The sequence below is a fragment of the Barbus barbus genome (assembly GCF_936440315.1).
Source record: "Barbus barbus genome assembly, chromosome: 43".
NCBI classification, from domain to species: Eukaryota; Metazoa; Chordata; class Actinopteri; order Cypriniformes; family Cyprinidae; genus Barbus; species Barbus barbus.
The window spans coordinates 4,933,069-4,946,862 of record NC_136721.1 but is presented as its reverse complement, the minus strand read 5'-3'; the positions used below and the strand labels follow the sequence as shown (position 1 = coordinate 4,946,862).

The 13,794-nt window shown below is 34.9% G+C and overlaps 1 protein-coding gene across 1 annotated transcript in view; it reads right to left on the bottom strand.

Moving 5' to 3' along the window:
• Positions 1 to 13,527, bottom strand: part of LOC306862419 (rab proteins geranylgeranyltransferase component A 2-like) — a 58,823-nt gene extending 45,296 nt beyond the window's left edge. The window contains exons 1-4 of the mRNA XM_079405217.1: positions 13,449 to 13,527; positions 1,397 to 1,463; positions 1,190 to 1,262; positions 893 to 1,023 (exon numbers count right to left, since the gene is read on the bottom strand). Of these exons, the coding sequence (XP_079261343.1) occupies positions 893 to 1,023; positions 1,190 to 1,262; positions 1,397 to 1,463; positions 13,449 to 13,500 (323 nt within the window). The 5' untranslated portion in view covers positions 13,501 to 13,527. The remainder of the gene's footprint in view (positions 1 to 892; positions 1,024 to 1,189; positions 1,263 to 1,396; positions 1,464 to 13,448) is intronic.
• Positions 13,528 to 13,794: the final 267 nt, after the last annotated feature.

Below are 13,794 nucleotides of genomic sequence, written 5' to 3'. Positions count from 1 at the left end.
AATGTTGTGAGACAGATCGCTTTAGCCACATCAGTTCAAGCAGCACGTGAACCAATCATGTCTTCCTCTTTACTACTATTTACAGCACCAAATAAGCATAAATGAAAATGAGAAGGCATGTTGAAAGAAACGGAGTCTCATGTAATCTCTCAATCAATGTTTCAGCTGCAGAAAGAAGTCAATAAAATAGCTTGGAAAAATCATGTTACATTTACCTCAGGAAAGACATTCAATGTCCTTTGCATCCAATGCTAAATTAATGCACTATATTACGTGTTCTTAATAATATGTTCTTCAGTATTTAATGTATGTTTGAATAATATCATGATGTTTTTATTAAAGCCACAATTTAAATGGTTAGATTTCCTAAAAATAGCTGGAGTAGAATGCTAATTATATAAGTAAAATTTTATTTTTATAAAAACCACAGTATGTGCAATTTAAATGTTTGTATACAAATCAGTTCTTCATTTGTTAAGGTTTTTAATTTTTTAGTTATCAAAATATAATTCACAATTGTTAGATAAAAAAATTTGACCTGTCAAAATTGTTTGGATTTTATGAGGAATTGCATAGAAGTGCAACACTGTGTAACGTTTATTATTATTATTTATTAATGAATTACTCTATTGTGTATTATTAATTATCTGTCTTTTTTAGAGCTTTTTACTTTAAAATATAAGTAACATTTAAATTATCCAAGTAGTCAATTCAGTTAGTTTGTTATGCAGCATGTTTATTATTCTGACATATCGCACAATTACCCTAACATATTTTAAAATGTAGTAAAACGCAAAGCAAATGTGCATTCAAGAGACAAAACACATAAGCTCTGTCTTCATAAATTTGTTAAGGACTAATTTAAGACTGTGTTAGTGAAATTAATGCCAACCTGGCATAACAGAAAACTTCTAAGTTGGAAATAGAGGAATCCACAGAGCTGAGAGGCACCACATCCTCTCCCTCATCAATCAAGCTCCTCCATACTTGCTCCGACTCTGTGATCTGTGCCTCCTGCTGATTCTGAGAACACACAATATAAACCAAAATCAACCGTTGACTACAAAACCACAAGGTGACCTACAGCTTAAAAACCGCTAAAATGTAGTATCAGTTTTAAAAAATGTTATCCAGTTACCTATAAACTTCACATAAACTTGCATCTGAGTGAAAATGATAAAATAATGACCTTATATTCCTCAATCCATGACAGCAGGCCATTGAATGTGAAGCTTGCCCAGTTTCCAGCGTAATAGTTCCTCCTGTAAAACAAAAAAAGGAATAATTTATTCAGCATCATGCAAGTGATTTTTGTTCCTCTTTTGTCAGTTTGGATAAAAGCGTCTGCTAAATGCATAAACATAAATGTTTACGTATATATCATATTATAGGCTACCTGTCCAAATGCAGAACGTTCTGTCCGACTCTGGAGCAGGCCGCCGCAATGACAGACTCGGTGAGGCCTGGGGAATGAACACAGACAGAAAGTATTGTCACCGACCACCATTGCGATCTCTCTCTGAATTGAAAGTTTCACTCAATTTGCGAAATGCATACCATTTCATGCACACATCGCTGAAATGGCAAAGCAGTCCAACTGCTTTTACAATAACAATGACGCAAAAAGGATTAAGGCTCGCTGGAGGCTTATTCACTTTAACTGCTGCGGAGACATCCAGTTAGAAACAGCAACTCAGCATAAGGACAATGACACAGCTAACAATATTGTGTTTCATTCAATCTTTCATCTCCCATTTCTAATAAAGTAAGTCCCTAGATTTTAGCATTCGCTCTGCCACAAATATGTTGCCAGTGAACCACAATGGTGCTTCAGACAACTGAAATGGTGTGTGGTCATTTGTATAGCGACACAAACGTGACACTCAAAAATTATTTCAAAAAAAAAAAAAAAAAAATCAATTAAGAAATTAACTGATAAATTGGAAACTGCATTGAAAAATGGATGAATTAAATAATTCATTGGGAGTTGATCAACAATGATCACTTAAAAAACTTAATTAAAATTAACTTTACCAATTGCTATAAATAATGATATCAATAAAAAAAAAGTTAATTTTCATAATTATTTGTATATTAATATATGATAGATTGCATTTAATTTGTTTATTTATCTTCTTTATATTTGATTATTTAAGATGATCAAATTCCATTCCAAAATTCAGTGATTGTTTTTATCGATTTTTCAATTAATTGATTGATTTCTCAGCAGGTGTATTATTAACTAAAACTAACACTATTAAAAACATTTATGTTGCTTGAAATAAGCCTGAAATAAAATAAATACATTATAAATAAAAAGAAACAAAGTTAAAAACATTGCCTTGTTGAAAAAAGTTGAAGCACTAAATGTACTTAATGGAAATCAAAAATTGAAATGAAAAAAAAAAATCATGAAAATGGCAAATGCACAAATGACTAAAAATTAAACTAAACACTACAATAACTTTCTCAGTTGATTTAGCCATTTCTTAATTGATTTATGAATTTCTCATCTGGACCCCAATTCATCTGGAGCATTCACATCATACAAACCACAAAAACGCCATGAAACAGAAGAATATATAGTAACTGTATAAGCAAGTGGCATATGACTGTTTTTGCACAGTTTATGAAACTGCAAGCAGAATGAATTTGGCAATGCTGATGCTGCACAGCATTTGGACAGTCATTTACATAAGGTAAACATTTCCTGGATAACTCACTGACTACTGACTCGTACAAACTCTAGCTCACAAGCCAAAATATCAATGGATTCATTTGGAATATTTACTAGCATACATACTGCTTGAGCTGAGGTTTACATACTTTGCAAAGCCGCAGACGGAACGTGTGGGGTCTCTGAGAGCAAGATTGAGCAGCACCGAGGCTGAAAACAACTCCATTAAGCCGCTGAAGCGTCCCTGTCCCTCCATCTTTCTTCTTCTTCATCTGGCCTTGCACAGCCCCATCTCACACACACAATGGAAAAGTGATTTATTCCGAGCAGGTCCGTCGTATCTTTCCTAGCACTGGCTATTTCACTGATGAAGAATCCTGGGATTCTAGACACCCACATGCTCTCCTGTGACCAAAAACCTTTGTCCAAAAATAACGGCAGGACACAGAATTTCACCCTGTTGACTTTCATAATTCCTGATTTTATTGTGCTGATTTATCATAGCACATTATTGTAAAATAAACAGTTTGTCTTTGCAATCTTTTATTTAAAAAATCAGTGTGAAAACAACCAAAAACAACTTTCAACCCCTCCTGTTCTCTATATTCCTGTGTATAATGTAAATTTTGATGGATAAAATCTGGTCCCACAATGTTTGTAACTGGATTGTGAAATCATCCAAATTTAATGGCATATCATCCAAATTCAACGGCATGATGTCAAAATTTACCCTCATAAATTTAACAATGAATGTATTGTGTTGATTCAATGTAAAAAATGTAAAAACTTAACACCCATTTTTTACAATCCAATAAATTCCTGATCTAGTCTCACAATCCTGTGTCAAATGTCAAAAAAAGAGCTTAAAACATTTACTATGAAATAACAAATAATAATGCATCCTTATGTGCATTACAGTGACATCATTTTATAAAATCACCTGAACTGAAGAAACCTAATTATATTTATGGAAAAGTATTACATTAATTCACTTGGCCTGTTTAAAACAGATGCATCTCAATAACACCCCAACCACAGCAGCGACGGTGCGAGGAGCCTCAATATATCTGTCCAGATAATACTGAAGATGTTTTTAAAAAGTGTAAATAACCTCTGGCCGCCATCTTTTAATGCCATTTATCCTATCCGGTATTGATTTTTCCACATCATGTTTGCTAAAGACAAACATTACCTGCCATAAAGTTCTGATGCCACATAGACATGCTAGGCGATAAATAATAGATTTGAGCTGGCAGGACTTTGATGACCGGGCAAAGCCCGAAATGCTTTCAGCAGGAGTTGTATGAAATCATAAATCACTCTTCATTTTAGAGAACATTCCAAATGGATTCTATCTCTGCACCTTGAAAGTCATTTTTCGGTTATTTATAGTCGAGGCTGAGGGAGCGAGGGAGGGACTGTGTGAGAGAGAGAGAGAGAGAGAGAGAGAGAGAGAGAGAGAGAGAGAGAGAGAGAGAGAGGGCAGGTCACTTCTCTTACACTCCACCCATTTATGTCACCCATCCCCTCTATCTATCTATCTCTCTCTATTTCTCTCTCTCTCTCACACACACACACACATACATCATGCTGTTGTATATTTTCCTTCACATCTGTGGAAAGTGTAAAGGAAGAGTTCAACCATAAATGAAAATTCTGTCATCATTTACTCAGCCTCCTCGTTCTGAACCTGTATGACTTTCTTCTGCCAGAAAAACACAAAGGAAGAAACTCAGAGCTGCTATTCCTTTTAATAAATGAGGGAAAAGCACCATAAAAGTGGTTCATACAGCGTTTGCTCTATATTCCAAGTCTTCTAAAGTCATACGATGCTCTGTGTGAGGAAGAGAGTTAATTTTAAGATTAATCGCTCCCCATAGCTCTCAAATCTCATTGGTATTTCAGCATATTCAAACTAGCTACAACTTGACTGGTTGTAAGACCCACAACAAACCAAAACTATGTGGCATCACTGATGCATCTCGACTATATGTAGGGCAGTGCAATTTTTCAAATTTTATTCATTATATTGGAAGTCATGTTTTTCCACAATATTATTTTTTTTAAATCGAGGAATCTTGATTTTGAATAAAAATACTAGTAAACGTTACAATTAGATACATTGACAGTAAGTCAATTATAACAGTTAAGATCATATAACTGGCTGATCATATAACGGCATACCTGATTAACAGCTTCTGTTGACAAGTTTGTGGCATAGTATTTCATGCATCTTTTCTTCAAAAGATATTTAACAAGTCATTTGTTTTATGTTGACAACTTCATCTGTGCTGCACTTAGAACAGAATGTTCTTCAACTGGATGGTTAATAAACAGAATGCCTAAATAATCACGTTAGAGTTATGTTTTCAAGTTGACTATGGACATCGGTCAAAGGTTCTGGAAAAATCAAGATTTTATTTTTGCCATATTTCCCAGTCCTAGCTATATGGCTTTAGAAAATTTAGAAAAAAAGTGCACAACTTGCACTACTTTTATGGTTCTTTTAAAATCTTTTTAATTCCTTTGAAATCCTCAGACAGGTATGTTCAATGCAGTTGCTTTTAGGGATGCACGATATTGGATTTTTGCCGATATCCGATATGCCGATATTTTTCATCTACTTTTGGCCGATACCGATATATTTCCTTTTGTTTGGAAACAACACCAAGTCTCTCCTGTGCAGAATTTATAAGCAAAATATTTTTCACTTATTAGAATTAAATAAAAAATAATAAAGGTTTTTGACAGTACATTGAAACTCTGAAAATAAGTATAAATAAACGATATCAATCGCTGCATTTTCCCCAGAAAGATGCAGTGTTAACCCTAACATTTTATTTTAAGATTTAACATTTGTAGATGGTTTATTGTAGATGAGTTTATGATTTGTTTAAAAAATAAAACATTACACATTAATGAATAAATCAGTATATAATAAATTATTTAATTTACAAGTGTCATGTTTGTGATTTTTTTTCATTTAAGCTATTGCTTCTGACCATTAAATCAAAACATATTCATTATTTTATTACATCAATTAGTCCCTATTAATTAGGTAGTATTACTAGCCTGATAATAATAATAATAATTGTCAAAGACATCAGCCATAGGCGATATCTCTGACTATCGTCGATACACAACACTACCATCTACTGGAACAACCCTACAGAATATTAAGTATTTTTAATGGTATTATTAATGATTTATTCATAAATATCATTATGTTTTTGGGAGGTTGTATGAGTATAAAACTTTACAATCTACTTCAATTGAATCCTTTTAATAAGGCTTTTTTCCCCAACATTATGATCTCATTTAAAAAAAGAAATTAAAACCATGTTCATCATAGAAGAGGTATGTATGAATTGCATTACTTGTGTATTTTTAATGAATTAATATCATGTCAGTGACCCACAAACCAATCTGCAAACTTAAGCTGCAAAGAAAAAAAATCTGTATAAATTCATAACCCTTCAAATGAAGCGAGTGTCAGCTAGGGGTGTGCAATATGACGGTTTTTGATGGTGGACGATAAAAATGTCTCCCCGATCTGCTTTTGAAGAAATATCGTAGTATCGCGCTACAGCGCACATTCTATCAGTTACATTTCTGGCGCCGCTGTATCAATATACTGTACAGCGCAACATGCATTCGCATTAGTGTTAACTCTGCAGTAGTTACACTCACAGAACACTGCACTTATTCACAATCACAAAAGTATATCATTTGCATGTGATTTAAAGCCTTGCAGGTTAAGCTTTTCATTCGTGCGCTGGTCTGACGTGCGCTTCTTTCTGAGCCCGTACACCTGAAGCGCGCAAACTAAAATGCCTGATTACTCAACTAAGTTATCTTTTGAGCTAATACTGTCAGAACACACAAGGTTTACATATAGACTCAGTTGGTTATGTCTAAAATGAAAGTAAACAGCTGAGAGAAACAGATGCGTGCCTGTATATTAGATGCTTGCAGGTCTTAAAGGGACAGAACTAAACATGCTGCCGACTGTCATTAAAGGGATAGTTCACCCAAAAATGTAATTCGTCATTATTTAGTCACTCACGTTGTCCCAAACCTGTATTTATTTCTTTCATGTGCTGAACACAAAAGAAGATATTATGAAGAACATGTGTAACCAAACAGAATGAATTTGATGGTAGGAAAAAAATACTATGGAAGTCACTGTGGACCAGCAACTGTTTGGTTTTCCACACTCTTCAAAATAGCATGTATGTTCAGCAGAAGAAAGGAACTTAAGGTTTAAGACCTTAATTTTGAGTAAATGATGGTATAAATATAAAACACTATGACAGAATCGACAGACAGATAACAGAATTTGTATTCTTTAAATGTTAAAACAACAAAACACAAACAGAAAAAAACTCTACTCTTGACTGAAAAAAAAATACAGTTGCTTTAATAGGAATCAATCTATATAGTGTTTTATTGTTATATTTGTTCATTCAATTTCTTGAATGCTCCTGCCAAATATGCCTATTGTACCTGAAAATTAAACACTGTTTGTTTTATTTGTATATTATGTGTATCTTTGTTCTTTTTTTTTAATAACAAATATAAAATAATGACAAAGATTTTCATCTTCGCCCACTTTGGCCTAAATATCCACCGTTGTTTTTTATATTTTGTTACCTTGAAAGGCTTTGTCTTTATAATAGGGAAATTAGTTTGGCTGTACTGCTCAGACAAAATAGTAAAACCAACATGACAAAGAATCGTGATAAAATCGTGATATTTCTAAAAAAAAATTGTGATATATTTTTGCCATAACGCCCACCCCTAGTGTCAGCGTTGGCCTAAATGAAATCTAGATGCAGATGTCTATCAGAAAAACATTAAGTTTCAGAGTAATAGAGGTTCAGAGGTTGTTTGTGATCTTAATCCCGTGCGAATCGGCCATGTCTGTAATTTGTAAAGTAAAAATTCCCACCGAGGTCCTGTGATAATTTTAGTCTGGTGCGAATTGGCATCTCTGTGATTTGGCCAGCATTTGGCGGGTCGTATATAATATTTCAAGGTTTTTGTTTCCTGTGCGCCTTTTTATCCATCTTTCGCGAAGAATGGAGCTGCGATGGCGTGTTTGATAGTATTTTGGGTGCTGCCATATCGCTACACCATACAATTTGCAGAAAGAGAAAGCTGAAAAGGTTTAATGTATTACAAATAAATCAAGCATAAAGCTTGAGATATTATTTTAACCTGGTGAAATGTAAATGACACGGGGCACAAAACTATATTAGTTTCTTTTTTTTTTTAAATCCATCTAATTGGACCATAAAACGGGACTTTCAAAGCCTTGACATTCGGGTATCCGGGAGATAAGTCAGTAATTTCGAGTAAAATCACAGGCTTCGCATATCCCGTGCGAATGCACCACACAAAATTCCGATGTGTGTGTGTGTGTGTGTGTGTGGGGGGGGGGGGGGGGGGGGGGTGTCAAAATCACACATGGTCCCCAGATAATAGTAATCCCGTGCGAATAGGGCTTTTGACACCCATTGGAGGTCCTGCTAACAATCAATTCCACACTAATGCTCAAGGGCCATGAGAAATCAATCACTTGAAAAGAGCACAGGGATATCTGTGAAGGTGTTCTGTAATCACATGACTGCTAATAGAGGCTATTCAAGCTAAAGGCACATGGGGTCCAAGCAAGATGAATAGTTGCATTAACCCAGGCTCAAAGTGCGGGCCGGTGAAATGGCTGGCTTGTTTTCTTCATTGCTGCTCTATTAGCGGCAGGTGAGGGAACAGCTCTGATATGAGATGAACTAAACGTGCATCTCAGTCAGGCCTGTCAGCCAATGATAGCTGAGCTTGTAACGATACTCTTCAGTAAAGAGTCTTGTACCTTCACATTCTCTGCATCCTTTAGCCTCTACACCTGCTGAGCTTCAGTATACATTCATCATGAAATACTGCTAAATACAGTTACTGTTTGGACTTTTAGCAGTTGGCAGAATAGCTGTCAGCGCATTAGCGTGGGTAGCAGCAATTCCAGACAAGAGCTTATCTCTTATTTGTTGGCAAGTGTTTAATTGCAGGATGAGGAAAAACCTTTTTAACATGCTCACTGAAACAAAAACTTTAGATCTCAGTGTGAATAGCTTAATTTTTATAATTAAAACATGTTTTACAATATGTTACCATATTGTTAAAAAAATTACAATACAGATAATTTTTGCATTACAATAATAAAAATTAAAGGGGGAAAATGGGCTTATTTGTAAAATGAAAAATGTCATCACACATAGTGCAACAAATCCTAATGGTCTTAAAACAGGCTTAATTTTCTTTGAGCAAATCATAATTTCATTTTTTGAGACTGTGGTGAAATATGACAGAGAGAAGTTCTACATTGGTTTTAAGAGATTTAACAAAATGGTTTTATGGCCAGGAAGAAATATTATTTACAATTGGCAAATTCTCATCTCTGGTCATTGCCATGTGGAAAAAGTTGATTTTAGACCCAAGAGTATGGGACAGTTATGGCCTCAAGCTTTGTATGAACAGGTTGCAGCAGGTCTTTTACATTATAGCTGAGAAGGTGAATGTCCCAAAATGTGCTTTCCAAAATTTTGTCAGAAAATCAAACATTTAGAAAGACTGTAAGAAAATAATTTATAGGCCAAAGCCCAGTTTAACTGGTTACCAACATGCCAAACAATTTCAGCCTGAAATTGGCCACCATGTACATTTTTTTCTGAAAATGATTCCTGATTCCTGGCAATACTGGTTTTCCATTTCAGAGGAAGCAGGACATGATATAAGGTTTATTTGTGCTCTTTATACAATTACAATTATACACAGATTTTTCATTCATGGCACCATCTTCCATTCTTTCTACAGTGATGAGTGTAAGTGTTGATTTGCAGGCAGTCTATCAGGGTAAATAACTTAATATACTATAGCAGAGTTCCTTAAATCTTTCCCTGGAGGTCAAATCTGCTGCAGAGTTTAGCTCCAGCCCTGATCAAACTCACCTACCTGTGATTTTCAAATGATCCTGAAGACTCTGATTAGCATGCTCAGGTGTGTTTGATTAGGGTTAGAGCTAAACTCTGCAGGAGTGGTCCAGATTTGAGGATCCCTGTACTATAGCATACATAACATATACCATTACATACAACTTGGGACACATCTAAACCTTTTCTTAATTACGGTATTTTAATAGTTTATATTGTACATGCAAATGATTTTTTAGCATTATTTTTCACATTTAAAACAGATTTGATCCATTTTACTTCCTATTTTCTGCAACAGGGTATTGATTATCACATTATCACAAAGCAGAACTATACTGTCCAAATTTGTCCGTTACATTCACTAGGTCATTCTGACATTATAGTCTAGTAAAGGGATAATTCACACAAAAATGAAAATTCTGTTACCATTCACTCACCCTCATGTCATTCCAAACCTGTATGACTTTCTTTATTCTGTTGAACACAAAAGAAGATATTTTGAGGAATGTTGGTAACCAAACAACTTTGGTTACCACTGACTTCCATTGTATTGACAAGGGGGGGGGGGGGGTCCAAAAATAAAATAGGTTAAGGGGTAAGCATGGGGAGGGCTTTATTATCCCTATAAGGCAGCATTTATTTAATAATTTTAATACATATGAAAATTTACACTCAATGTGTTTCATTTCATACTGTTTTATAACGTTCTACCATACAGAGATGCAAATATCTGCCACTATTTGCACTAAACAGCATTCAACTACAATTTACATTATATTGCACTATACTCTAAATAGAATCTATTGTTATATGCACTTAAATAGTAAGAAAATACTGCTATGTTCACTTAGAGTGAATAGCATCTTTTGCACTTAGCGCAAATGGCCGCTGCATTTCTATTATGTTGTCAATATTTTCCTTTGCATGGACCAATTTCAAACCTATTCAAGTCCACACCTGATGCAATATCACATTTATAAGAATAACAAAGGAACTGATGGACTGGAGTCGTGTCAATTACTGTGATGTTTTTATCAGCTGGACTCTAATTCTGACGGCACCCATTCACTGCAAATGTTCCACTGGTGAGCAAGTGATGCAATGCTGAATTTCTCCAAATCTGTTTCAATGAAGAAACACACTCATCTACATCTTGGCTGGCCTGAGAGGAAGTTTTTTTTGGGAACGATTCCTTTAAAGAACAGAACTTTGTGTTAACTTTTAATTATATGCGTTTTTTTTTTTTTTTTAAGTAGGCCTATCTTCTCACTCTGTTTTAGCTTTGTTTAAAATATATTGAGAATTTCGTATCGCTGCATTGTTTGAGTTTATTTTAGGGGAGAGATATGAAAAACATATATTTGAAAGATACTTATTCTGTAGATATCAGACATATGAAAGTTTCATATCGTTCATGAGATCTTGAGATATGCTCTAGCTTTCTACAGGAGCTGATTCTGGAAGTCATCCATTGAACCCGATTAGCTCCATACACCGCACAACACCAACTGCAGGAAAATAACCTGAAGCCCGAGGCAATTTCAGTTTGCTGTTTTGTTCTTGATTATTCTATTTCACTATAGGCCTCTGAGCCAAACAATATAAAAAATGAAAAGGTCCACAGGCATCTGCTCCCACCTCAGCAGACCCTGAGCATGGGCTCTCTGGGGACAGTCGGGTCAGGTGTGAGTTCACCAGCTGACGGGCCGCGACCGACGGGAACGCAGTCCTTCACACAGTCACAGGGTCTAGCAGGCATCATTATGGAGGCCGCAGTATTCATTAACAACTGCTCCCTGTCCATATCCTCATTTGTGTCCGTAACCAGCAGCAAAAACGGGGGTAACTAGGGAGTCTGGGACAAGCACGCTTGTCTGAGCAACCTTGACACGGAACGGAGTCTGAGCAGAAATAGTCCAAGCTGTGAGTGTCCCCGTGTCACTGGTTGCCTTGGGACCAACTGGCTCTGGTGGTTTTGCATGAGTGGAACCAGAAGTGGGCCAGATATATTCATTTGTACACCATCAATCACAGCACGAGAACGTTGCTCTTAGCCATCGCACTAACCCCTCTTTTCTTTTTTTACCCATCTACCTCTCCTCCCTGTTGTGAAGAACAATGCCCTGCACCAGGGAGTAACTTCATCTCCTGCTGGCTTCAGCACTGTCCTGAGGATCTGGCCTGCATATAAACACACTTCTGCGCTTTGAATGAGGACACTAGAGAGAACGAGGACAGTATGGTTCCAAGAGTCTCGCTCTGCACCACGAGGTCCAGTAAAGTATCCACCCTCCAGAGGGTCTGCAGCACAAACCTACAATTCACTGCTGGGTTTGAAGCAGGTCACAGAGTCAGGGTCAGCTCCAGTTCTGTTAAATGACAAACTGGTTTATGTGCACTACTTTAGAGCACTGATGCACTCAATAAAGTAGGGCTAAACTCTAGACAAGGCCAGGGATTGTTAAACTAGAACTGTCCACTGTAAAACTCACTTTGCATTCTTGGATTTTAGTCAGAAGTCCAAGCCATCACCGCTGTGCCCTAGAATCCTAACCCCAGATTACCACAAGGGAGATATTTCTATAATAAGTGTACTGCAAGTTGCTTTGGATAAAACTTACTTAATATGAAATATTACTTAATATAAAAACTGACTTTGACTTTAGTTATCAGAAATGATTAGATCTGTTTTTGTAGCTTGTAGCAATATTCTGTTAAATTATCAAATTATTATTATTAACAAAACTAATATTATACAAAAACATTGTATTAATATTATTATTAGTAGTAGTAGTAGTAGTAAAGACAATAAAGATGCAAAGTTGAATTTTTGTTTTTATTAATATTAATACATTTTAATAATAATTGTTAATAGCAAGTGTTCATAATAATAATAATAATAAAATACATTAAACAAAGACAATAAACAAGACACAATAAAGCTGTTATTAATATAGTTAATTATTGTAAATAATGGGTTCATAATAATGAAAGCAATAATTTATTATAATTATATTATTATTGTTGTTATTACCCATATGATTTTGCTTTATACAGACAACAAACAATTAACAAATTAGATAACAAAATTATTAAGTTATTACAATTATTATTTTTGGTAATATAATTTGTAAATAGTAAGTGTTAACAATAAAATGTATTATTATTATTGTTATATTACCCACATGCTTTAGATTTGTTTAATACAAACAATAAACAAGATGTTGTTAATAAATAATAATTATGAATTGTTGGACATATTAAGTGTTAATAATTATTATTATTTGCCAGATATATCAGATTTGAAGAATTTCATGTTTTTATACAGTAAGACAATAGACAGTAATTAATAAAACAGTAAAATAATAAACACAATGTGTTATTCATGTTAATAGCTACTGTAAATTCGTCTTTATAATAATAAATTATTTAGTTCAACACACAAACACAGTGAAAGAACATTAAAGTCAGTGTTCCTCCTCCACTAGGACCAGCCTATGTCACACGTTATTCTCGGATTTATTTTGCACTTTCTAACAGATTCGCTCCTATTACACAATTCAGCAGTCAAATGACTATCAAAACAAATATATAAATGCTATTCTTCATCATACATGTCAAAAACAGACAGCCCCATTAGCTTTAGCATTCATATGTCGCTGTGTCTGTGGCAAAACACAGAGAGTGTCATGTTACACTCATTTCCCACAGTAATGCAGGGCACAGAAAACACCTCTGTAGCGCAAACCATTCAAAATTATCACGTTTATGTTGATATTTCATACCTGTTCCGAGAATGACAACATCAAATTGAGACGGGAGATTCTCCGCAGCCATCTTGAAACTACACACTGTCACGTGACACGCTATAGCGTGACGTACACTTTTTATAACCTAAAACATGCAGATTTAAACACACAGTAGCAAAAATGTACACAATATCTTTTCAGAACTGGAATACTGCATATTTGAAAAGAAAGAAGGGAAAAAATCATTAAAAATTATTCAGGCTTTTTGTTGACATTTTCCACACGTCTCATAGGCTATTCTTTGATTTCCTGTGTTCCTAAATTGGCTAAAACCCTCTGTTTTTTTTTTTTTTTTTTTTTTACAGTTATTAGAAATACGATG